At 40.0% G+C, this 27,665-nt stretch overlaps 1 protein-coding gene across 1 annotated transcript in view; it reads right to left on the reverse strand.

The window, feature by feature from the left end:
* Window positions 1–27,665, reverse strand: part of LOC308099698 (syntaxin-binding protein 4) — a gene marked incomplete at its 5' end in the record, with an annotated part of 329,176 nt that overhangs the window by 127,283 nt on the left and 174,228 nt on the right. Inside the window, one exon of the mRNA XM_080448431.1 lies at window positions 11,043–11,116. Coding sequence (XP_080304557.1) covers window positions 11,043–11,116 — 74 coding nt within the window. The remainder of the gene's footprint in view (window positions 1–11,042; window positions 11,117–27,665) is intronic.

The raw sequence follows: 27,665 nt of genomic DNA on the forward strand, positions 1-27,665 counted from the left end.
GGCCAGAGCGGGTGTTAGCGCCTCCGGGAGCGGCTGCTCCGCCGGTAGCTTCCTCAACACCCGCGCAACAAACTTTAGAAGGGGGAAACCGAAAGGCTTCCCACGGTGGCTCTCAGACGTAAATATTCCATTGTTAAAGAATACGCCGATCAAGAGCTTTATGAGACGGATCCAGCTCCAGGGTCTGCTGACGAAGCGTAGTGTTTTTCCACACGGTGGTTTTCGCCCACCAAACTGCTCCTGAAGGCTCTCTCTCTGACGTCGTCAGCTCAGAAAACTCGCTCGGTGTTGCTAGCTCCTCACCCGACGGGGGGTCCGGCGTCGGGTCGTGGGGTAGCCACTGTTGTTGGTAAACTCTCCCACTCTGGAGTGCTTGCTTGTAAGCAACTCTGATTGCCGAAACAAGGCACATTGTCCAAACAGTTTTCCACAACATCATCTTGCACATCACTACATTAACGACGGTAGTTACGACGGGTGTGTTCAAGTTGTTATAAAAACAACATTAGCGTGTCCGGTGCTTCACCTCCGTGTTCACACCACCTACTCCCAGCATGCCCCTGACACACACACACACACACACACACACACACACACACACACACACACACACACACACACACACACACACTATAGCGTTCGGGGAAAAATACATATTAACTCTTAAAAAAAAAAAAGAAAGCCAGACTGTACAATGATGACTAGGCTACATGAAATTTGGCTTCACTTTTATGGGGGACCCATCTAATCCTATTCCACTGTGCATCGTGTGCGGAGACGAGCTCGCGAACAGTGCTATGGTTCCCAGTAAGATGAAACGTCACCTTGAGACCAGCCATGAAGAAATCGTCACAATGAAAGCTAGTAAGGCGAAAACAGACAACTGTATTGTTACACATCGTGTGTGCAAAACAGCTCAAGTTTCACGACTAAGACAGTTGTATTATGGCCAAAATTGTTCTTTTCTTTTTACAAATCTTTTATTGAGTTTTAAAGTATTTTTCTAAAAAAGGACTCAAGTTTCAAACAAAGACATTTGTATTGGCCTAAAAAGTTTTTTTTTTTTTCTAAAAAGGTTTCACACTAAGACTATTGTGGCCAATTTTTATTTTTAATTGTTTTTCAAATATTTTTATTGAGTTTTTAAAGTATTTTTCTGTGGAAGGTGAATCCAACTCCTCCATTCATTGCACTGACAAAGTGTATATATTTGTAGGCAAATTGAACATGTGTGTGCTGTTTTTTAGTTCAAGGTTTCTTTATAATGACATCAAAGCAAAACAAGTTGTATGTTTCCAAAAATAAATCGGTGAAACTGAGGAACTGTCTCTTTCCTTTTTTGTCTTTTTAAAGTTATTTGGTGAGTGAGAGCTGTCATAAATGTTTGGATGTTGTTTTTTAGAAGTATATTGGGTTTAGTACCAAAGAAGCCCAAGTTTATGTATTTGTAGGCCAAAGACATTTTGTAATGTTCAAAGGTTTCTTTATTACATCGTGTGTACATGAGAGTAAATATTTTGTAGCAGCAATAAAATTATAGCCTGCCATATATATCATATATAATATATATATATATATATATATATAGAGAGAGAGAGAGAGAGAGAGAGAGAGAGAGAGAGAGAGGTATTTAGGTGTGCCCAGGATCTTTTGGCTATGCCAGGTGTGGCCTTGCACCAAAAAGGTTGGGAAACACTGACCTATGTGACAGTCGTCTATCTGTGTGCCAGGAAATCAAGTACAATTGGCCACATTTTTACTGACAATCTCCATGATGATAGAGATATGTGAGCAGGGCTGGAGATTTGGGGAACAACTCGCCAGTTGAGAAAGGGTAGTAAACAGCAAATTAAATGCGATTGTTTTGTTGTTGTGTTTTTCGTTTGTTTTCATATTAACAAGAGTTCGAATGTTAAATAAGGTTTGTCAAAAGATAGTCATTTTAGAATCATTAAATAGTTACATTTATATGGCAAAGTAGGCTGCTTAATTTGCGAGTCTGTGTGTTATTTTGGGGGGTCATGGCTAGGCATTGTTCTCCGGTTTCACTCTGAGCACCACCTATCTTCCCACGATGAGCCAGTGTTGCCATGTATTTTTATTATAAGTTAGCCCCCAAGATTTGTATTTGAAAATAGCAGATATACAAGCTCACAACGCGTTCGCTCGCGATTTGACGCAGTTGTGAGCTTGTAGATCTGCTATTTTCAAATAGCCGAGTAGGTTTAAAGTGCTCATTGTGGCCCATTGTCGCTTCTTTTGGCTCGTTTTCCTAGACCTCGGTTGCTTATTTCTCTCACAGAACTGGCAACTGAAACCGTGGTGTTGCTAAACTTGCTGCGCACAGCGAAAGTCGCGCTGATCTGGCTCAGCAGAAAGGATTATTCATTCATTTTCAATGTTACAAAAACACCCCAAACCAAAGAAATTATGTTGCTCACATGTTGCAAACACAGCAGCTATAGGTGAGGGCGGCCCCAGCTAAACAACAGGCCGCTCGACGTTCGTTTGTATGGAAGAATTTCACTGAAGATTGGACAAAAACAACGGTGGAGTGACGAGGCTAGTCGACGAGCCTAGCATTGTTAGCTCGAGGTCAAGCGTCGATGTTGAACTTACACCTGGTGTTTGCATTTCTCCATTTACAACTCGTACATCTACATAAACGTTCAGATTTCAAATATAAAGTGCTTATCTCATGGCCACGGGTGTTATAATTATATACGGCGCCCTCATAAGTACCCGTATCTTCCATATTGTTCAATAAAGAAGCATTTTGATCCGATTGGTGGCCATTGTCTCAGTTTTTTTTTCAACTACTGCGGCCGTAGCGGTTGGGGGTGTATTGAAAATGGCCACCGATCGGATTAAAATGCTTTTTATTGAACAATACGGAAGATACCGGGTACTGTAGACCCAACCCGAAATGAATTGTAACATCCGTGGCCATGATGTATAAGCTACTTTATAGTTTTAAATCTGAACGTTTATGTAGATGTACGGGTTGTAAATGGAGAGTGCAAACACCAGGTTGGAGTTAAGCCAGGCACGCTGTGCGTGTCTTTATTATTAATAGGTAAACCTCGACTATAGTTGACTACCAGTGGGTCAAATTTAGTGGTGGAAGAAGCACTTGGTGGTAGCAATACCACAATATAAAAAGTAAAAGGCCTGTGCTCAAAATGTTACTTGAGTTCAATCAAAGTAAAAGTACAAAAAGTATTGGCATCAAAATATACTTAAAATACCTAAAGTAAAAGTACTAAAAGTACTAAATGTTTGAAAATAGCTGATCTACAAGCTCACAACACGTTGCAATGCGCATTGTGAGCTTGTAGATCGGCTATTTTCAAATAGCCCTATGTATAAAATACCCAAAAAATGTACTTAAGTACAGTACTTGAGTAAATGTACTTAGTTACTTTCCACAGTAAAAATCCGAAAATTATGTGCAGTGGGCAACATTTTAATTGTGTTGCATCAAATTTGTATAGAGTGGATAGCTAACTGAAAGGTTTCAATGGGGGAGTGATTAGAGGAGTGGCTAGGTTGAATAAATTACCCATTTGTTCACGCCCATTACCTGGAGCTGAGAGGTGCTTAAAAGTGGAAATTCTTTAGAAGGGATTATCTCAGTTTGGACTATTATAGATAACAAGAATCAAATGGTCACATCTTCTTCAAATGTGTTCCAATTCAATGAATGATACATCATATGAAAAGCTTATATTCTGTACTTCAATAATCTGTAATAAATGCCTCCTTGCGGCCCTAAAGCACTGTCACATATCTCTAGACAGTGCCGCATACTTTATGCCCAGGTCAATATGCTGCTTCGCAGGTTCAGTATGTGTTCAGATCCTGTCAAGTGTGCACTTTTCAAAGCATTCTGCACTCCATGTATACAGCTTTCCTGTGGTGCACATACAGAAAGGTAGCATGCGGAGGCTTAAAGTGGCCTACAATGATGCCCTGAGAATACTACTTAGGGTCCTATAGATGGCATAGTGCCAGTCACTTGTTTGTAACATGTTGAATCCACACTTGTGAGGCTCTCTTAAGACACTCTATGTATGGATTCATGTCTCGCCTGGATGAGTCCCGGAGCAGTATTATTGAGGATATAGTCAATCTAGGAAGAGCTGTCTCCTGTACTCGTCCAGGCTGCGTAACACTGGAGAGTCAGACTCTGTGTATGTTTTTCTTTAACGTTTATAATGTCTTGTTATTTATATGTTGTGTGATATTTGTATGAACCCCCTGTGTGTCAGGAATAAAGTTTGAATTGAATTGAAATTTAATAACTGCCAGAGTAATAGTGTAATACTGCCAGCGAAAACGAGCGATTTTACTGTACCTTTGAAAAATCATGGAATATTCTCTGTGACGGCTCATTACCTATACTATACCCCCCCTATACTACGACGGTGTCGTAGTATAGGGGGAAAAATATCCACATCGCCGTAATCCATTGCAAAGCTGTGGCGCATTTCAATCAGGCTTGTTTTTGCTGATACAGCAAGAGGAACTTCCCATAGGAAGTAAACAGGAAGTAAATGAGCTTTTATTCTTTTAAATTACGTGAGTTCCAGGTCTGTCGTTATCAGGCAGTGAAAGCATCATTCATACGATAGATAACAGCGCCATCTGGTGGAAAACCACTGAAAACACAAACAACTCGACGGCAGGCAGAGCCTTGGCAGAGTTTGACGAGAAATCTAGTCGTTGACAGGCAAAGAGTTAATGTGGGGGTCCCTTGACATGAAAATGTTTGAGAACCACTGGTTATACAACATTAGGAAGCAAGCTCAAATAAGCAACTACACTTTAGAAACAAGCCCAAAAAAGTGCAACACTGCTGCCGATGCCTGTAGCTTTCCAAGAAGTTGAGCATCAGCGTGCAAGAGCCTTTACCAAGTAGTTGTCAGCAGGGTTATTATTGTTAGCTGAAACTGAAATTAAATAACGAAAGCTAGAACTGAAAGAAAAAAATAACATTCAAGTTAACGGAAATAAAAATGTAAACGAGGCTACCCTGTATCACAATAAAAAGACAAACAAAAATTACCACTAAAATTAATAATTCCACATGTGACGTGTTAAACGGGAAACGGCTTTTGCGAATGCAGACTGTCGCGTTGTAAGCACACCTGTGCTCAAAGTAGTTGCACGGATATCATTTCAAAGAGCCTGCAGCCATTGGCACTTCAGTGGCTAGTCAGTAGGATGTCCAAGCCTTGTCATGGAGAAAGAGGGGAGCATCGAATTGCCATCAATTCGGTGGCAATGCCACTGAATTGCCACCAATTTAATCGCCAGCCAGGTGTGAAATGACACCATTACACACCTGAGTGGCGATTCAATTGGTGCCAATTCAGTGGAGACAAAGAGGCAAGTCAGGCACGACAATGGGTAGAAAACAATGACTTTACAGGGAAAGGTCAGGGAAGAGGTCGGTTGTCTTATCTGTATGTCCAAAACCTTTGCTTTTCAGGAAATGGGGAAAAAGAGGCTCACATTGTGACGCGTTTCAGCTTGTAGATCTTTTTCGTTTATCTGTTTTTTTTTTCTTTTTCCGGTTAGCAACACTGGTGTATGTTTGTGCAGAAATGAGGCTATAGTGCAGGCCGTGGTTTTTTTCACGTGTGCTGTAGCTGGATCGATTTAAGCAGCTTATGTCTCTCACCTGAAAATTGGCTTTGCTCTATCTAGGTGGGTTAGAGCGTCCAAACACACACACACGTCACAAGCTCTTGTTGATACTTTTCATTGGTTCAATATTTATACAAACCCACACACACACTTTCATGTGAAAGCGGCAATGTGACGCATTGTGAGCTTAGATCTGCTACTTCCGCTACTTTTGTGTGACACTGTAAGTAAGCCTTGCCGAGCCATGTGGCCCATAGGGCAGGAGCCTGTCTCCTGGACACGATGTGCAAGTACACTCCCTGGACATGATGTACAAGTACACTCCCTGGACATGATGTACAAGTACACTCCCTGAATATGACGCTGGTATGTCACAGAGACTAACCCCCAATGCAACCCTTGATGCTGAGTGCCAATCAGGGAGACATTGGGTCCCATTCTTTATAGTCTTTGACCAGGCCGGGGATCGAACCTCGACCTCCCAATCTCAGGGTGGACACTCTAACCACAAGGCCACTGAGAAGGTACAAAGTTTGAGACACTGTGTGTAGAGCATTAATTTAGAACAATCATAAGAAGTTGAAATATGGAGATAAAAGGTTTATGCCCCTCGTCGCTTTGGATAAAAGCGTCTGCTAAATGACTGTAATGTAATGCCCGACAGCAAGAAAAATATGTGTGTAAATGTTTATTGAGAAGAATAGACAATGGACTACAAAATATTCATGTGAGAAACAAAAACATTGTATGCTATGTCCTACTTGTCATAGCCTCAGTTTTTAAGCTTTTTTGTATATGTTTTCATAGAGTAATAACATTTCATAAACAATAATTTCATAAACAATAATTTCAAGACCTGCCCAAGGTTACTATTTGCGGCAGAAAATATTTTTATTTTATTTTATTACCACCTAGGAAAATTGTACAGAGCTATTTTCAAGCTAAGGATAAAATAAGGATAGGATAGGATAGCTATTTACTTTTGAGCAGCCTGTATTGCAACTGTAATATTTGATTTAATATTTTAATGTCTATAATGCTAATCCACACAGAAAGCACTCTTCTATGCATTCACACACACACACACACACACACACACACACACACACACACACACACACACACACACACACACACACACACACACACACACACACAGAGACAGAGACAGAGAGAGCGAGAGCGAGAGCGAGAGCGAGAGAGAGAGAGAGAGAGTCAATTCCTCTACCATTTCTATGGGTAACCAAATGTAACTCTGAGAGTGTACAGATGGAACCAAATGCACCCGTAAGGGTCCGTTTGGTTCCATCTGTACACTCTCAGAGTCAAAGTAACACTGAGGATTTGGGTTGCGTAAGTCAAAGGTCGAACACAACAAGAGCTGAGTGTTATTAACCCAGACAGGGCTAAAGGGCTTGGAGCTTTGCTAGGTGACCCACTTCCCCCCTCCCCTCCCCTCCCCTCCCCCAACACACCACTGCTAAAACCCTCACTCTTAATCTGACCCTTAGGGGGTGCTAATGGGACCAACATGGGTCCACGTTGGTCAGTGCACTAAATCAGTGGTTCTCTCAAACTTTTTTCATGTCAAGGACCCCCAAACTGATATGTTATTTGCGGACAAAAAATAATAATATATTTAAAAATAGACAATCTAGCTCACAACGCGTTGCAGCGTGAGCTTGTGGGTCCACGACCAAATACATAACTATTTGGGGGTCCTTGCCTTGAAAAAGTTTAAGAGGTATAGCATAATATGCATGATATCAATCTCTACCAGTATTAAGAGGTTGCAAGTGGTGTTTTTTTCTTTTCTCATGGCAAAATCCGCCCCCCCCCATCACATGCTGATCATACTCACAGCAGAGATAACCAATTTTTCCCACCAAATACAACCAGCAGCACATTAATTGGCCACATTAAACTGCCCCCTTTACACATATGGGAAATCACTCATGTTCCACATTAAATTGTGGATGATTTGTGGTGCCAGAGCACCAAAATCTCTTCCTAATCTCGTCAACAAAGCCTGCAGTATGCACCGGAAAAAGTGTGCATGGCATTAGGATTTCAATAAACAAAACACAGGGATATGTATATTTATTTATATATATATATATATATATATATATATATATATATATATATATATATATATTCTTTTTTTAATTTATTTTTATTGTAATCGACTTGACCACTTAAACCACTTATGGTTGAGCGGGGTCCCTCAGGGCTCAATGCTCCTGCCATTTTCAGCGAAAGCTTTCCCCACAATACGGATGCTGCAGGTTTAAGTGGTGAAACCACACGTTCCTAAACATGCTAATGAATCTAAAATGAGCGATTGAGGACGCATCATATGCCATGTCCACACAGCGGTTATCAGTGAGTGAGGAGTGTAATTTGTTTTATATGATTTGTAACATTATTACGATTAATGCTATTTATTATAGTCATCAGTATCAGTGTCATCACCTGGGCCGGTGAGCCGTGTCATTTGCCTGACGTACATTAAACTGTGTGTGTGTGTGTGTGTGTGTGTGTGTGTGTGTGTGTGTGTGTGTGCGTGTGCGTGTGTGTGTGTGTTCAACAGCCACAGCCTGCAGTTTCAGTGCATATTTCAGCTTGGGGAAATGGATTAAAAATGCTCCTTCCAAGCGTTCTGCACACCTAGAATGATTATTGCAGATTCCACAGGCAGCAATACGTTTTCTTTAAAGTAACTAAGTACATGTACTCAAGTACTGTACTTAAGTACACTTTTGAGGTATTTTTACTTTATTGGAGTATTTCCAATTTTCAATACTTTTACTTCTACTCCACTAGATCTCAAAGGCAAATATTGTACTTTTAGTACTACAGTAGTTACTTTGTAGATTTGAATTATTATTACAAAACATAGCCTACATTAACCACTTCAGCCCTACAGTATATATTTATACAAGCTACAAGCTACAAGCTCACAATGCGTCGCAATGCGACACATTGAGCTTGTAGATCTGCTATTTTCAAAAGTGTTGTATACATTTGAAAACTTGTGAATGGGGCATTCTGCATAATGAGTAGGCTACTTTTTACTTGTGGTACTTTACACACATTGTATAATAATAATAATCTGTACATTGAAACTATGTAGAGCACTGGAGTATGACTTATTTACGCATCCTACCTGGGTCACGTTTTTTTCCCCCCATTCAGAATTCCCATAGACTTGTTTAATATCGGGTCAAATAAGAACTGTGTTCCAAAAATAAACAAATGATCCCGGCGGTTAGACTCTTATGGATATGAAGCATCAACTGACGGTGAGAAAACACTAATGTTACTGTCGCCGAATTATTAACGTTTTGCCAGAAATAGACTGTATAAAATATGAGCGATTGAGCCACGATACAGAGCCACCTCCCTGACAATAGCACCGGGACAGTTTGATTATTTTTGGACCACAATTCTTACATGAGACGATATTAGACCGGGAACGCATCTGTGTCAGTTTAAGATTTGTGGGCGGTGAAACCGCCCCTATAAGTGAGATTTGGAAAAATTTACAAATATCTTGGGCAGTGAAACCGCCCCTGAAAGTGAGGTTTGGAAATTTGTACAATTATCCTGCGCTGTGATTGGCCAATCACAATCTATTCAGGACTGTGATTGGCCAGTGTCACATGACACATGTGCATAGCCCTATATAAGCAACCATAACTTAAAAAAAAACCATTAAATGGTTTTTTTTAAGTTATGGTTTTGTCCATCATAAAGAGTGTTTCAATAAATGTATTTATCTTTTGTACATGATTGATCGACTCCATTCAGTATTGTGATTAGCTAGCAAGACACATGCTGTGATTGGCTAGTGATACATATGACGAAACTAATCTAAAACCACTGTGATGTAACACTAGTATATTACTTAGATACTGTCCATTTCGTGAGAACAGTAAAGTAGAAGTCAAAGATCACTATGGCTGAAATGAGAAAATGGAAAACCGATATTGAGAAGAAAATAGAAAGTCTTCCTAGAAGTGGCTCTTTAAGATCAAAGCATATATCATATATCATTGGTTGACTCCATTCAGTATTGTGGTTAGCTAGGAAGACACCGCCCACTTCACACAGGGTGTGATTTTTTTTTCAGACAAGCTAAATCTTGAAAATTTGTGCAAATCTTTGAATATATATATAGTTTTAAAGCGAACATTTGTAAGTAAAATCTTTGCTTCTGGGGATTCTACAAATGTGTTCTAAATCCTAAAAGTTTTTTTTTTTTTTTCGTATGTTGCAATAATTTCAGTGGTTCTCAAACTTTTCATGTCAAGGACCACCCAAAATGATATTTATTTGACCGCGGACCCCCCCCCCCCACCCCCATCTCAAAATATGTTGTTCCAAGGACCCCCCCCCCTCCCCAGAAGCAGAGATTTCAGTTAAAAATATTCGCTTAAAAAAAATATATATATATATATATATATATATTCACTGATTTGCAAAAAAAAATTTGATTTTTTTTTTTTTTTTTCAAAAATAGCAGTTTCTATAGAGTATTCTACTCTATAGAAAACAATAGGATACCTGGTAGACAATGAACATAGCATCTGTCTATATACAGTAACATCTCCTATTACACTTTAACACACAAATCTCTTTTCTGAACATGGCCGATTTCCACGGAATGAAAAAGGGACGCTAGTGCATAGGCAAAACGTTCTTCGAAAATAGCAGATCTACAAGCCCAGAGCCCAGTTCTGGGCTTTTAGAAGGAGAAAAGAAAGGAGGGGTCCCTAATTTAGATCCTTGGGAGACGCCAGTCAGTGTAGTATATGGGGTTTAGGTAGTTAATGTTCTCTGTGGTGTCAAGGTGTTTTTATAAGACAGGATTCATTGGATCATGTCTTTGCTTTTTATATCGACTGTGGGAAAGAATTCCCTGTGAATTTCCCTTGAGGACCATAAAGCTATCTATCCATTGACTTTTCATGTACAGTTGGAAACGTGCTGCATTGTACAACAGTGTGTAGTTTGAAGTGCAGTGGAAGCATAGCGTTGCTTTTGGGCAGAAACCTTCTATCTCCATATTTCAACTTTTTTCTTAAATGAATGCCCTAGTTTGTCATACTACCGTGTCACAAAAAATAGCAGATCTACAAGCTCACAACGTGTCGCTTCCCGTCGCGTTTTGTGAGCTTGTAGATCTGCTATTTTTGCTGCTTTTTTAAAGTGGTTGTGTGTCGTGGGTTTTATGAGCATTAAACCAATGAAAAGTAGCTGAAAAGAGCTTGTGACTAAATAATAACTACATTGGAGCCATTGGAGCACAGGTTCTTTTTTCCCCATTTCCTGAAAGGTAACAGTTTTGGACACACAAGTAGGGGGGGGAACGGAGGATCCCTTACCCAGGCCACCCTCACAGTCGTTAAACTCCACGGAATACACGGCACGATCAACTCCTGATGGACCCATCAATGTCCTGTAAGGAAAGGAGAAAGGAGAGGAGAGGAGAGGAGAGGAGAGGAGAGGAGAGGAGAGGAGAGGAGAGGGGAGGGGAGGGGAGGGGAGGGGAGGGGAGGGGAGAGGAGAGGAGAGGAGAGGAGAGGAGAGGAGAGGAGAGGAGAGGAGAGGAGAGGAGAGGAGAGGAGAGGAGAGGATTAGTATAAAAAAGAGGTATAGCATAATATGCACATTCCCACAGTTGTTGGACAAAAACTGTGCTGGACTCAAAAACCCCTCTGCTATGTTTGAGGTAGAGATTTGGGGTACTTTCACACTCCCAGTTCTGTGAAAGACAATGACATGAGAACAACTGTCTACTGCAGGAAGCAGAATAGCACAACATTTTGAAGGTAGTGCGTGTGCGTGTGCGTGTGCGTGTGCGTGTGCGTGTGCGTGTGCGTGTGTGCGTGCGTGTGTGTCTGTGTTGTGTTCTACTCTATTGCGTAACAACCGTCGGTCACCCAAAACAAATAATAATAATAATAATAAGGCTTGTTTTATAGGCTTGTGTTTAAAGGTGCAATCCGTATAGTTTGAGAGAGACCCAGCGGTGAGTTATTTTGCATTCAAATTCCACATTGAACCTTCAAAATAGTGACCCCCACCTCTTATCATCACCAAGCCTTAAAATGCCAAGAAGAGAACATAACCTAGAGTCTAGGGTTGCTAGCCGTCCCTCGAAATACGCGAATTGATAAGGGACCCACTTTGAACTTGTAAGATGTGTGTCATTGATTCATTCCCCAAAATAAGGAACAAACAGCTAATATACATATACTATAATACAGGTTGTTAATATAATACATTCATATACTATAATACAGGTTGTTAATATAATACATTCATATACTATAATACAGGTTGTTAATATAATACATTCATATACTATAATACAGGTTGTTAACATGCTGCATTCATATACTATAATACAGGTTGTTAATACAATACATTGATATACATATACAATACAGGTTGATAAACACTTAAACCCTCTAGACTTAGTAAACTGTTACTGGACCTCAGTTCTCTCTGTAATTGGATGGCTTTGTTCTGCCTACACCACATCTCTTTGCCAAAAATAGCTGATCAGCAATATTGTGGCGAATGTTCCCGCCATAATATGGATGCTGGGGTTAATATAATATACACAAACTGTACATATAGACAGTGAAATTGTATCTTTTTCCTGGGCTGGCCGGGTGTCCCTTATTTGAACTTCAGTTAGTTGGCAATGCTGCAACAGTCCTCTCAGCCAGGTGGTCCTGAGACTGATCTCCACCAACCCTCCTCTGACTCAAACAACCTGGACTAACCACATCATCAAGATGCAACAAGAAAATTATATTGCATATTGGAGAAAATATATATTTTTTAAATTAGATCAGCAGTTCTCAATTTTTGTCATGCCGCGGACCCCCAAAATGATATGTATTTGGCCGCGGACTCCCATGTCAAAATATTTTGTTCCAGGGACCCCCCAGAAGCAAAGATTTGAGTTACAAATGTTCACTTGAAAAAATATATATTTAAAGATTTGCTCAAATTTTCATTACATTTTCAGATCTACAAGCTCATAGCTTGAGCTATGAGCTTGTAGATCTGCTATTTTTGAATAGCCAAAGTATAAAATATGGATAGAGGGGTTAAAATGATTGTGACGTTTTATTAACACATTTTGCTGGGGGTCCCCGGACCCCACTTTGAGAAGCAATGAATTTGATTGCTATTTGGCCCTGAACCGAGAATACACAGTGGCAGACTAGCAGACCTCCGTTACTGATCCAAAGCTAAGGGAGACGTGGACCACAGACTCAGTGACCACAGCCAGGCAGTAGCAACAGGCAGACACAAACAGAGCTGGCTGCCAGTCAGTGATGCCAAATTTCATCGAGAGAAACAAGCGGCCAGCTCTAGGCCAGGTTGTGGGCATTAGGCACGTAACACCAGAGGGAGATCATCTGACCTTATTTACCCCAACATTCAACTCAAACATGGGGAAAAAAATGCATTCTGCTATGCTGCCACCATAATGTGGAATGACATATAGTAAGTACCAAACAACATCAAGGTTCTCCACTCCCTACCCAATCTAAAATAATTCCTGTCCTCGAAGTACAAGTGGACATAGTTCAACTCCTTGAACAGCTTGATAGTAGAATACTCGAACCCCCGACCCGACCCCTCCTTTCTCTGTAAATATACCTTATGATTCTATTGAGCTTTATTCCAAAAGGTTTGGCATTGTATTTGTATTGTATTGTATATCAAAATCACTTCACTTGAACCCTGTATACATTGACTATTTGAAAACAGCCGATCTGCAAGCTCACTTTTTTTTATGTACACACAAATCTTGGGGGGTCCCTGGCACAAAATATTTTCAGATGGGGGATTGCAAACAAATCCATATTATTAGTATTTTCTTTCTTGTGAACCACTGGTTTTAACAACATCAAAAAGGAAGCCCAAATAACTAGACTTAAGAAAAAACACTTTAGACATAAAAAAAAAAAACTACCCGCCAACTACGAATATTTACAAGTGACTTAACAAGAAAACAAGCCGCTTATAATAAGCACACTTGGCAACCCTGCAGGCTGCCTAGAGAAGACAGACTGGGTTCCCTCTGCTCTCAAGAGGAGGTAGAGACAGAGCTACACTTCCTGTTAACACTGTGACAAATATGGAGACATTAGAGCATCATTCTTCCTTAAAATCTGTGACAAAACAAATGTGGAGTTGTCATCAACTGACGGACAGCCAGTGGATAGGAGAGCAAAAGAGGCCTGCCACTATTACTAGTATTATTTGCATGATCGTCATAATCGTTTCCATGTTGAAAAATGTTCCTACATTTAAAAAAAAAAAAAAAAAAATAGTGGAAATTACTTCTTTTACATTTTGAAAGTACAAAGTTATGAATTATCTCTGTCATTTCTTTGTAACTTGTACTTTGTTCTCAAAGCCTAAAAGGCAAACAGAAATGTATTTTTTATGTATATGTTCAATGCCAAGAACACAATTAAATCGTTGATTGCAATTATTTGTGTGACCCTGCATATCACTGTTATCATTGTCTCATTGTTTGTTATTCACTTGTTTTCATTATTTACTATATTGCTTGTTACTCACATACTTTAATGTGCATCATTGTTAGAATGCTATTCATTTAATGTCTCTTTAGATTATTATACTGTACATGCAATGTTGTCACTTGTTTATGTTATATCTGCTTTGGCAATGTAGAACATATTTTATCACAGGGAGAGAACAGTATGCATGCGGTCAGTAAGCAGTATACAGCAGTGGCATAACAATCATATTAACCACTTTATCCATTTATATTGTGTGTGTCTATTCAAAAATAGTAGATCTATAAGCTCTTAGCGTGTCACTTCGCTCTCTTCTGCAAGTTTTTTTAAATAATTGAAAAAATATCGAAAATAATTGAGATTTTCTTTTTACACAAATCTTCTCTTCTGGGGGCACCTGGCACAAAACATTTTCAGATGGGGGTCCGGGGCCAAATATGTACATCAATTTGGGGGTCCTTGGCATGAAAATGTTTGAGAATCACTGGTATGCAGTGTTCTGACACACACAACTAGGTCACAAGTTCATCACAGCCATGTTTGTATCTCATCACAGTGCTGCTGGTTCTTTAACTCAGTGATTCTCAGGTATTTTGTCGCAGACCACCAAAAATATATTTATATTTTCTTTTTGTTGTTGTAATACAGCACATTTCTAAAGTGACAATGTAAGCACTTTTAAGACATTTTTAATACCTTAAAAGATTAAATCATAAATGCTATAACAACCGAGAAGCGCAGCACCCCAGACGAGAGTCAAACCCATGACCCACGGCTCACCAGTCCGGCCAACAACCCCCTGCGCCAAAGAAACTAGCTCCCTCAATGGAGGAAGTTGTGGCGCCACATGGGGACGCTACACTCTCTCCACGGTTCGAATCGAAGCCCGCCCTCGCACTTCACTCCAGTGACAGATTCCAGTCACTCTTGAGTTCCCTCACGCAAGGGCACGCTCCACTTCTGACACCAGTGTAACGGCCGAGAGGTGCAACGCCCCAAGTCGGGCTCACCAGTCCGGCCAACAACTCCCTGCGCCAAAGAAGCTAGCTCCCTCAGTGGAGGAAGTTGTGGCGGGATATGGGGACGCTACACTAGAAGTGGGACCCCACTTCTGTGGGGAGAGTGTAGCATCCCCATATGTCGCCACAACTTCCTCCACTGAGGGAGCTAGCTTCTTCAGCACAGGGCGTTGTTGGCCGGACTAGGGAGCCGAGGATCGAAGGTTCAATCCCGACTTGGGGCTGAAACCTTGTATTTCCATATTTCAACTTTTTTAGTTTTTTCATAAAAGAATGCCTTACTTCAGTGGCTCTCAAACTGGGGTCCGGGGACCCCCAGGGGTCCTTGAGGAGTTACATGACTGTAACTCTGAGAGTGTTCCATTTGTACACTCTCAAAGTTAGGATTTTATAGTATAGAAAGTATAGAGCTATTTAACACTGTCACTGAACAAACACTGAAATATCGCAAAGATTACTATCCCAAATATAGAGCTATTTAACTAGTTTCAACCACAAAATATCACTTTACACCACCATTAAAAGAACACTCAGGGATTTGACTGTATAGGCTATACTGTGCCTATAGAATGCAGGGCGTGCGTAGGCTTGTGAGATCATGCCCACGCTAAATGTCGCTGTCCCTTCAGCACCACCAACTGTTCAACTGCACAGAACTGGGACACAAACTAGTGAAATTAGCCGATCTACAAGCTCATCGCGACGTGTTGTGAGCTTGTAGATCTGCTATTTTCACTACTTCTTGAAAGTATTTCTTTTTTACAAGTTCAATACATGTAAAACATATTTTGAAAATAGCCAAAGTTTAAATAGGCCTGAAGTGGTTAATGTGTGTTTTGTAATAATTCAAATCTGCAAAGAAACTAGTAACTTAAGTTTTCAAATAATTGTAGTGGAGTAAAAAGTGATGTAAAAATATGTGCCTCTGAAGTAGAAGTAGAAGTAAAAGTATTGAAATTTGGAACTCCAGTTAAATTTAAATTCCTGAAAATTGTACTTAAGTGCAGTACTTGTGACTACACAACATAGTGTCTGCACCTGTTTCATGTAACACTATGTTTATTTGCATCTGTGACATTGTAATGTGATTCAAATGTTTGTTATTGTTTCTCATTATGTATGTATTTGATATGTTGTTATCAGGGCGTCCTTGAAAAAGAGAGTTTGCTCTCAATGGGCTTCCCTGAATAAATAAAGGAAAAAGAAAGAAAGAAAGAAAGAGTACATGTACTTAGTTACTTTTTCCACCACTACATGACACCAGTGTTGCACAAATAGTATAGACTACATTATAGGTATCCACACCATGGGGATGTCGCTCACTCCACAGCCCACATGTGTTTGTTTACCTGCTTCTAATAATGACGACTCCTTTATAAAAGATACAAATAAGATAGGAATAAAGCCTATCTTGGTTTTCTCTACATAAAATCCTATAGATATAAGCAGTGGTGTAAAGTAACTGAGTACATTTACTCGAGTACTGTACTTAAGTACAATTTTGAGGCATTTTTTACTTTCTTCAGTATTTCCACTGTTCAGTACTTTTACATCTACTCCACTACATCTCAGAGGAAAATATTATACTTTTACTCCACTATTTGAAAACTTGAGTTACTAGTTACTTTGTAGATTTTGATTAGTATTAGATTAGTATTAGAAAACATACATTAACCACTTCAGCCATACCATAACCATAGGCCTACATTTCGCCCATTTGAAAATAGCAGATCTACAAGCTCAATGCGGCGACATATTGTGAGCTTGTAGATCTGCTATTTTCAAAAGATCTGTATACATTTGAAAACTTGTGAAATGGGCCATTCTGCATAATAATGTTTACTTTTATACTTAAAGTATACGTTGATACCAATACGTTTGTACTTTTACTTTAATTTTGAATTCCGGACTTTTGATAGTTAACTTAAAGGGGAAGACCACCCATTTTCAATATTTAACTATGTCATTAATATAGCATAAAGGAGTTGTGTGGAAATAAGAAAATTTTTAAATGTTAAAAATTTTAAATGTTAAACCCAAATTGATTTTGGGTTTAACATTGCAAATTACACCGTGATGACTCATCATGGTGTAATTTGCAATGTTAAACCCAAAATCAATTTGGGTTTAACATTTAAAATTTTTAACATTTAAAAATTTTCTTATTTCCACACAACTCCTTTATGCTATATTAATGACATAGTTAAATATTGAAAATGGGTGGTCTTCCCCTTTAAGTAAAAAACGGACTTTTTCCACCTAGAACTATTAACACACAATGTTAAGGGACAGTACATAATACTACTGTTGGACAACTGGCGTTGCCACATATTGGGAGAGAAATAAGCAACCAGGTCTCTGAAAACAAGCCCAAAAGAAGCAACTATGTAGAATACGGCTATCTGAAAATAGCCAATCTACAAACTCACAACGTGTCGCGATGCGACGCGTTGTGAGTTTGTAAATCTGCTATTTTCAAATGGTGCCACGGACCATACAGTGTGTTGTTTACCTGCTAATGAGGACACATCCTTTAATAACGACCCCCAGGTTTGGCATTATTATGGTGCTTTTCTCCCTCTGTTTTCTCCCTCTTTGTCTCTCTTTCTCTCCTCCGTTTATAATCTGTCCATCATCCGCGTCTCGTCGTCGCCCCGTGCGCCATGATGGCTGCGATGATCCCAGCCGCTCAGTGTGTGTGTGTGTGTGTGTGTGTGTGTGTGTGTGTGTGTGTGTGTGTGTGTGCGTGCGTGCGTGCGTGTGCGTGTGCGTGTGTGTTGCGTTCTACTCTGTTGCGTAACAACCGTCAGTCACCCAAAAAAAAAGAAAAAGGGGGAAAAAAAGGCTCGTTTTATAGGCTCGTGATTAAAGGTGCAATCCGTGTCTGTCTGTCTGTCTGTCAGTCGGTCCCCCAGCAAAATGTGTTAATAATGGCCTATCCTAGCATCAAAGTTATTTGATGGTATAGGGAAATTATTTTATTTTATTTTATTTTATTTTATTTTATTTTATTTTATTTTATTTTATTTTATTTTATTTTATTTTATTTTATTTTATTTTATTTTATTTTATTTTATTTTATTTTATTTTATTTATTTTTATATAAAAAAAAATAATCTTATTCTTATCTGCGGGTCTCTATGGGTCCATTTGAAAATATCCTCTGTATTGCACTACTTTCCTTGTATTTTGATTTGGAGTGCATGGGTTGCAACCACATTGTGTTGTGTTTCTAATGCTATGACAATAGACTATACATATACACACACATATTATATATATATATATATATATATATATATATATATATATATATATATATATATATATATATATATATATATATATATATATATATATATATATATATATATAGCCTGCCTGCCTGCCTGCCTGCCTGCCAACCTACCTGGGGAGACCTAGTTCTAGAGGGAATCCCCACTAAATGTCTAAATGAGAGAGTAGATCACCTCCAACCACTGCACATGTACTAATTCTATTGTATTAACACACTCAACCATACAGATAGTTATGTTGTACTAACATAATCTACCATACAGATGTACTAGTTTTATTGTATTAGCATTGCTCTACCATACATATGCACTAGTTATATTTTATTAACATACTCTACCACGCAGATTGGTAAATGATAATGTTTTGCAGATGTGCTAGTCAGGCGCGCAAATCCCGGGGGGAACGGGGGGGTTTCGCCCCCCCCCTAGCTTCAGATTGGACCCCCAAGTAATTTAGAATAATAAAAATAAATGTTAAAATAATTATTGTTTTGATAATAAATCAGTAAAATCAGGCAAAAATATGAATTAAATAACATAACCCTAACCTAACCCTAACCCTAACCCTAAAACCGAAATAAAGTAACCCAAAAACGCAAAGAAACTAACAAAATCAGCAAAAAAATAACACAATTTTTTTCGCTTACGGCGCCCGGGCACTTCGCGCGCGGCCGACCCCCCCAGCCTCAAGCCAGATTTTCGCCACTGGTGCTAGTTATGTTCTTACTCTTCCGTACACAGATTTATTAAAACAAATCTTCATAATTAAAATGAGTTATAGATTTCAGCTTTAAGTGGAACATACTGGAAGCTCTGTTGTCCTTCTGCCTTATAGTGATGTGTATGGATGGTATTTTTGTATGCCAAATCACATATCCATATTAATCATAATTTCTATTCTATTGGATGTGATTCCATTCCATTCTATTCCATTCTAAGATGTACCCGTGCATGCATTATGAGCTTAATCCTCTTTGCGGGCTTTCAAAAATATCCAGCAGATATGCAACTGCTAGTTAGGCATAACAATGTTAAAAAAGAAACTGGAAAACCTGAAAAAACAAAAAAGGGTGCAAATCTATAAGCATTCTTACAAGCATGTAGATTTGCATTTTTTTATATATAGATCGGGCTTTAGTGTCGGATTGTGCATTAATTGTGCTTTTTTTGTTTGTTTTTAAATGCCAAAGAAGCATTTCCAAATTCTAATCAATGCTTTTCTATTTTGGATTCTATTCCAGTTCGATTTCATTCTACGTGCCAAAAACAAATCGGCATGAGCTCAGAGTTACCAGCCTAATCCTCCCGTCATGCTGGCTTATTTTTTTATTTTTTTTTGATTAACAAATACGCAACTGCTCTATGCAAGAACAATGTTCACAAAAACAAAAACAGAAAACCTACCTGGCAAAGGTCAGTGGCATTTTCAGCCTTTGTAGCATGTTTGCTGCCGTGCTGTTATAATGTTACAGCATACTGTACTGCCTGTACTGTGTCCATGCAGTTGTGAACTGTACAGATGAAGCTTATAGCAACAAAAAAGATAATAGCACAAATCCACATGGCACCCGCTGCTAAAAATAGACCTGTTCATGAGGGCTAACAAGAAGCACATATACTGTATTTATACGCCGTTTTTGACATGTATGATTGTCTGCTATCTCTGCTAGTTTTTCTTCCTAATAAAGTTATTCTGTTTTTTTCCCTCCTCTCCCCTGGCCCCCACACACACGTACAATAATGCATATTTGAGTCTTTTTTGTGATCTTTTATCTTTATTCATATCCCAGCCTCTGCTTTGATTGATTGATTGATTGATTGATTGATTGATTGATTGATTGATTGATTGATTGATTGATTGATTGATTGATTGATTGATTGATTGAACATTTTATTGAACAAATTAATGTAATGAGACATATCAAAATTATATTCATAATCTTATGATTGACATATTTATCCGAATGGGAAAACATTAGGTGTCAGTGTGCGTGCATGTGTGTGTGTGTGTGTGTGTGTGTGTGTGTGTGTGTGTGTGTGTGTGTGTGTGTGCGTGTGTGTGCATGAGTGCGTGCATGAGTGCGTGCATGAGTGCGTGCGTGCGTGCGTGCGTGCGTGCGTGCGTGTGTGTGTGTGTGTTAGTACCATCTTGCTGTCAGATCATGGTTGTAATCGTTGGCTTATATCTGCTGCCACTGACTAAAGTGGTTCTCAAAACTATTTCATGTCAAGGACCCCAACTTGATATTTATTTGGCCACGGACCCCCAATCTGAAAATCTTTTGTGCCTGCAGGCCCCCAGAAGAGAAGATTTGTGAAAATAAAATGTAAAATTATTCAAAATGTTCAATTTAAATAGCAGATATACAAGCTTGCAGCGTTAGCGTTATATGGATAAAGTGGTTAAAATGATTGTGATGATTTATTAAAGAGGTGGTGCCATGGTTTTGCACTTTTTCTGTTTTTCATGTGTCTATGAGGTTGATAGAACTTCATTAAGCCCCCTGGTGGTGTTTTTAAGGTGTTTTAAGTCTTCTCTGACTATTTTGAGTTTCTACCTGGAGGCTGAAACCTTGAGGGTCAAACGTGCCAAATAGAAAAACAGCCCTTTAGTGACATAGTAAAAATATACCCTCCCCCTCATTATCATAACACAACAGGTGTGGGCATGAGGAGGAGGAGGGACTAGGACAGGTGGGTGGTGCTAAGGTGGTGGAGGAGGTGCTAAGGTGAGAACCAGGTATACTTAATGAACAGGAGGCGTGTCCACATAAAAACATAATTTTAACAATTTCTGTACACTTTTTTGAAAAAAATCTTCCTCCTAGTATAACCATAATACCTGATGATTATGTTTTAGGGGGGGGGGGGGAATCACTGAAAATCACGGCACCCCGTCTTTAAAGGAACATTTCACCCCTGGAGAAACTTACAGTCACTCAATGTTAATAATATTTGTAGTAGATAACAGTAGCAAAATTTGAAATTTGAACCCTATGGCCAGAAAAATATAGAAGTCTGTGTGTTTGACTAGGGTTTGACTGGACTGCTGTATTACTACAATGACCATAATGCTTTGGGGCACTGCCCTTCCTTGTGGGGAGGGGAGGCTGCATGGGGGTGTGGTCTACATTGTAGTCAGGAAATAAGGTGAGATAAAGAGACTATGAGTCAAATCACTCATAGTCTCTGAGGATATGGATACATCTAAAAATACAGATAAAACACAAAAAACACACCAGGATCATGTTTATGGGTCCTAGACCTAGATAAAAGTAATATACCGATATTCAAAAAAGTACATGTACTTTGTTACTGTCTAGTAACAAAGAGGAAAAATGTGTACATCACCCTTATGTCTTCCCAGTCAGTACAAAGCTGCTCCCTCACCAAGTCTCCTAGTGTGCCTCCTAGTGGTAGCCCATGGTAGGTGGCATGTTGTGACGCCAGGCTAGGGAGCTACACTTAAGTCGCTTATAAATATTCGTAGTTGCATTTTATTGGGGCTTGTTTCTAAAGTGTAGTTGCTTATTTGTAACCTGACTCCGCCAGATGTGAAGTCAATACCGCCCCCATCTGGCGGAGTCAGGTTAGCTTATTTGGGCTTGCTTCCTAATGTTATTTAAGCCAGTGGTTCTCAAACAGTTTCATATTAAGGACCCCCCTCCCAGATGAATATATATTTGTCCACCAACCCCTATCTAAAAATATTTAGATTTTCTTTTTTTTAAATGTTAAAATACATTTTTCAAAAGAACTTCATGCATTTAAAAAGAAAAATCTAAGAAATTACATTTAAAAACAACATAATATAAATAAGATTTGTGAAAATAGCTCATCTACAGGCTCACAACGTGTCGCACAGCAACGCGTTATGAGCTTAGTTTGGGTCCGGGTCTCGAGCTAAAAAGTTTGGGAACCACTGAGCGCTCCGTCAAAAAATGCTGGATGCTGACTCTTGCCGAGATTGTGGAAAGTTAGCCGAAAGCTATGTATATATATTTTTTTTAAATTATTATTATTATTATTAAAAACATTTCCTTTGTTTTTGCCTCTGGGGGCACCATGCACCTCCTTTTTTTCTCCTTTAACAGGAACTTGGTTTGGCGCCTCCCCTTTCTTAGTCCACTTCCTCCCAGGTGCTTGTGTTTATTCCTACCACACCATTGCATGTTTAAGGCAGTGCTGCAGACAGATTCCGCTGTCAGCAGAATGTTAGCAGAATCTGTCTTGAGAGATTAGGTGTATAGTTATTGTGTTTGTGTGCGTGCGTTCATATGGTTAAATAGATCAGGGCATTTGACATGAGACAATACTACGCTATGTTGCAGAAGGAACCATGACCTATTTGAATTAGTCAGGGAACGTTGATCGCTAATGATCTGGTCACGGTCAAGTTCAAGGTCAGCTTTAGTAGGTGAACAAGCCACTGACACACATGCAAATGTAAAACACATCAATACTCCACTGACATAAGTCCTGAGAAAGCAATTATAATGCAAGCAATTACACCCATTAGGCAAGGCTAGCTAATGTAGCTTAAACCCTGGCTGAATGGAACTCCCTAGGGCTCAACACTACGTATGATAGTTTTTCCCTCTACAATTAATCTCTTTCCAGAAAATAGCAGATTTACAAGCTCACAACTTGTCACGATGCAACGCGTTCTGAAGTTGTAGATTGGCTGTTTTCGCAAACGTACATGTGGTTAATTACATCAGGATATTTGAGATGAGACGATGCTATGTAGTGTAAAAAACATATTTTAGAGCAAACGGCTTATTGATAGTCAAAATAAATCTGTCTCAAAAACCACATGTTTTGGGGGCGCCGATAGTCTAGTGGTAGCCTGACATCGAGTTGCGGGTTCGATTCCCGAGCCGGAGACCTTTGCTGCATGTCACTCCCCATCTCTCTCTCTCCTTGTTTTATTTTTCCTATTTTCACTCTATCCAAAATAAAGGCAGAAAAGCCCCAAAACAATATATAAAAAAACACATATTCTTCTAAACACAGACGCAATTACCTAAGCGATTTAAATGAACAATGAAAGCAACCATAAGGACATATGGGACGTACCGCAATGCAACTATACAATTAGCTCCAGCTGCTATTCAGCTCTACAGGGAAAACTTAAAGGGAACAATCAAGCTAAATTGACTCAAGGTAGGAGGTAGGAGGTGTGTTTTAATTAAGTAAATTAACCCATTATAATGAATGCCAACTTTTTCCTTCCCTCCATTCTTTCCTTTTGGGGACCGAAGAATTATACAAGTTGGTAACGATGCGAATTGGGGATGCAAGCCCCACCCAGTTATGCATTACCCCTTGTAATGTTGTACCAGAAGCCACCGTAGAGGCAAGACAGGCAAGAAACACGTCCGTGTATTCTGTCACTGTCAGCGCTTATGCCTGCCCAAGTGAGCTCTTGCCTGCCCCTCAATGACTGCCCAGCCCATATAAGGAGTTCCCAATGCAGCTACGCCCAAATATGGAATGTGTTAATGTGTCGTCATGGAATCAGGCACAAACAAATCAGTCAGCTCCATGTATGGGCACAGAAGGGGGCATTCCCATTTATGAGCATATATTGATGACATCAGCCATCTCCATACATGGGCATAAAAGGGGCAAGGACTGACAGATACAGAGATCTCCATATATGGGCATAAAAGGGACAAGGACAGACAGATACAGATATCTCCATAAATGGGCATAAAGGGATACTGGTTGACAGACAGAAACAGACATCTCCATATATGGGCACAAAAGAGACACAGACAGACGGGTACTCTGACAAAGCCCCCGACACTATGACTCAGACATATTGGTCGGAACTCTGCATGAGAGGGCTGAGTAGCGGCTTGAACCTCTAGTATATGTAATTATCTGCATCTGTCTGTCCTTGTCCCTTTTATGCCCATTTATGGAGATGTCAGATGTCATCAGTATATGCCCATACCCATATATGGGCATAGTGGTCGGATCTTAGGCTATGGACAACCTATGCCTATAGATGGGCGTCATTATAGGATGGACAATGCCTATCTGATCGACTCAACGCCGGGCATGGCACTCCTTCGGATTGTCGCGAGTGACATGCGTACCGAGTTTGAAGTTGGTCGGTCACACGGTGCTCAAGACATGTGAACTACAGACGGACGTACGTTCAGAGATTTGCATCTTATTGTAAGATACCAGACCACTGAGCACCAGCCTACTGGGGAACGATGCAAGTTGTGATTGCACTCAAGCCAACGGTGTCTGGTGCTCATCATAACGGGAACAGTGGAGACGACGTATTATCTGGAGTTGAAGGTGCACAGGTTTGCTAGGATAGTCATTACACTCGGTTCAACGCTTGCCTTCAAATACATAAAAGCTGTTGTGTTGTGTGTTAGCACACAACCAAATAGTTGGTTGAAACTGGTGGAGAGACTAATTTCCATTGCTATACCGTTCACGGCCGTCGCTTCTAATAAATAGAAATATTTTTTCTCCATAGCATATTGGGCTATTTTGTCATTTCATCCTCCCAGTACATTAACTGAAGTACTGTACTTGAGTACAATTTTGAGGTATTTTTTCCACTACATCTCAGAGGCAAATATTGTACTTTTTACTCCATTACAATTACTGTATTTGAAAACTTTAGTTACTAGTTACTTTGTAGATTTTAATTGTTTTTACAAAACATACATAAACCACTTCAGCCCTTTATACATTTTGACCATTTGAAAATAGCAGATCTACAAGCATTGTAGACGATTTCTCTTGCATTGTTAATAACAACCTTTTACAAACACGTCTGCTTTGATAAAACAAGCATCTATCAGACTGGCTGCCGGCTGCTACAGGAAGTCACAGACCTAAATTGCATGCCGGAGACGGTAGGGGGCGTGGCCAGGAATAGAGTCTATAAGGGCATAACTGTTGGATCGGTGATGCAAGTCGGGAACAATGGAAGTTGGGAATGCATGGCCCACCCAGTTATACAATACCTGTTCTACCCGTCTGTCTATCTGTGTCACTTTTCTGCCCATATATGGAGATCTGTCTGTCTGTCTGTCTGTCTGTCTGTCTGTCTGTCTGTCTGTCTGTCTGTGTTCCTTTTATGCCAATATATGGAGAGTGACATCATGCATTCTATAATCGGACATAATGGTCAACCCGGGAACTCCATATATGGTCATGGTTGACATGGAGCTCCTTATATGGAACCGACTGATTTGTTTGAGTCTGATGTCACGCTGACACGGTTTGTTTGAGTCTGATGTCTGATGACACATGCCATATTTGGCCTGCACTGGGAACTCTATATATGGTTATGGCTGAGTCATTGTGACATGAGCAGGGTGACATAAGAATCCTCCTAGGCACAGTATAAAAGAGGCAAGTTCAGCCACTTGTGGACCAACGAGCACAGAGTAGCACAGAGATCCTCTATATTTCGACACCGAAGACATACAGAACTGCAACATCCGAGTTGATAAGATCCTTTGGTCCTCTGCTTTGACAATGGGACACAAGGTGTACTGCTTTGAATGTTTCAATCAGATTGATGTGCACATCTTCAACACAGTGTCTTTATGCTGGAGTAAGTTGACACCAGTGACAACTGGAAGAGGTCACCTTGAGGTTCCCTCCAGGCGCATGGGCCACACAGCTGTAGTGATAGGAGATATGATCTACATCTGGGGAGGGTTTCCTTACTGCAATGCGCTTAATGCGTTTGATGTGGACACCCTAAGATGGTCCAAGCCAAAAAAATAAGATATGATTTTTTTTTTTATATGATTTTTTTTTCTGTTCTGAATGTGTATTTATCTATTATGAAGATGGCGCTGACGGCACTGACTGACGTTAACTTACACTGTGCTTACACTGTGCTGATTTAAATGAAGTTAAATCCTTGTCTTGCTCACACGACGACACACCTCTGTGCAATGCATCGTCTGCATTTCTCTGCCTCTCTCGACCGAGTCCCCCCCCCCCCCTGACTGTCTGAGACCGACTCGAGAAATAATCTAGAAAAAGTCTACTTTGAATCTGATGGATAGGGTTTGGTCATAGAGTTAAAAGTTTGGTGCAGTCCAATTGGAAACATTTGGACCCTACCTGGTCGTAGTGTTGTAATGTTGCCTGGACCTGGTCCAGTGGTCCTGTCATTAAGAATGACTGACGCTGCTACAGCTAAATCCTTTGATCTCTGACGGTCGCAACATATTCTCCGCCTCCTCCTCTTAAACACCTTCGGTTTTAGTCAAACTGACCCCCAACTTGGAAGCAACAGGAGGTTGTTTGTTTATAATGATTCACAATGAACCTTTGGATTTGATGTGGACTCGATCCCGTGGTCGCTATAGTTTACTTTGAACAGAATCACTTTCTGTTTCTTTTTCCTCGGTAGGTTTCACTGTTTTAAAGTACTTGCTTAAATATGCACACTTTGCAGCTGTTGCACAGATATCTCTTGTATCCTCTCATTATGTTTTTGAGCTCCTAATTATTTTGTTTCCCCAAATTCGACTTGTAAACAAGCCGTGAATGAAATCACATGGCACATCATGGTGGCTGGAATGGAATACAAGAAACGCTCGTCCAAAAACACTCGCCCCAAAACACACTCGCCCCAGGCCTCTGTCCTTGAAATGAATGGGGGCGAGTGAGTTTTGGGGCGAGCGTTTCGGTTACCACCGGAACGCTCGTAACACGTTTTTTTTAACTCTCTCTCACCCTGCAGCTGCCTGAGCCCTGAGCGTGAACAGCACAGTGCAAGTTAACGCCAGTCAGTCAGCGCCGTCAGCGCCATGTTCATAATAGATAAATACACATTCAGACAGAACAGAATTAAAAAATATATTATAAAAAATAATTTAAAAAAAACGTAAAAGATTTATTTTATTTTTTTTTCATGGAGCCCGAGGCTCGGCTCGGCCCGACCAATTAGCATACTTTTGAGGCCCGGCTCGGCCCGAAAACGTTGGGTCGGGCCAGGTCGGGTTCGGGTAGAATTTGAGAACTCTAATATCTATGGAGGAAACACCGAGAAGACTACAAGTTGGACACCACCACAATGGTCTGGTCTTTAATTAACACCAGAGGCACTGCACTCCACC

The sequence above is a fragment of the Gymnoscopelus braueri genome (assembly GCF_963280865.1).
Source record: "Gymnoscopelus braueri genome assembly, chromosome: 13".
NCBI classification, from domain to species: Eukaryota; Metazoa; Chordata; class Actinopteri; order Myctophiformes; family Myctophidae; genus Gymnoscopelus; species Gymnoscopelus braueri.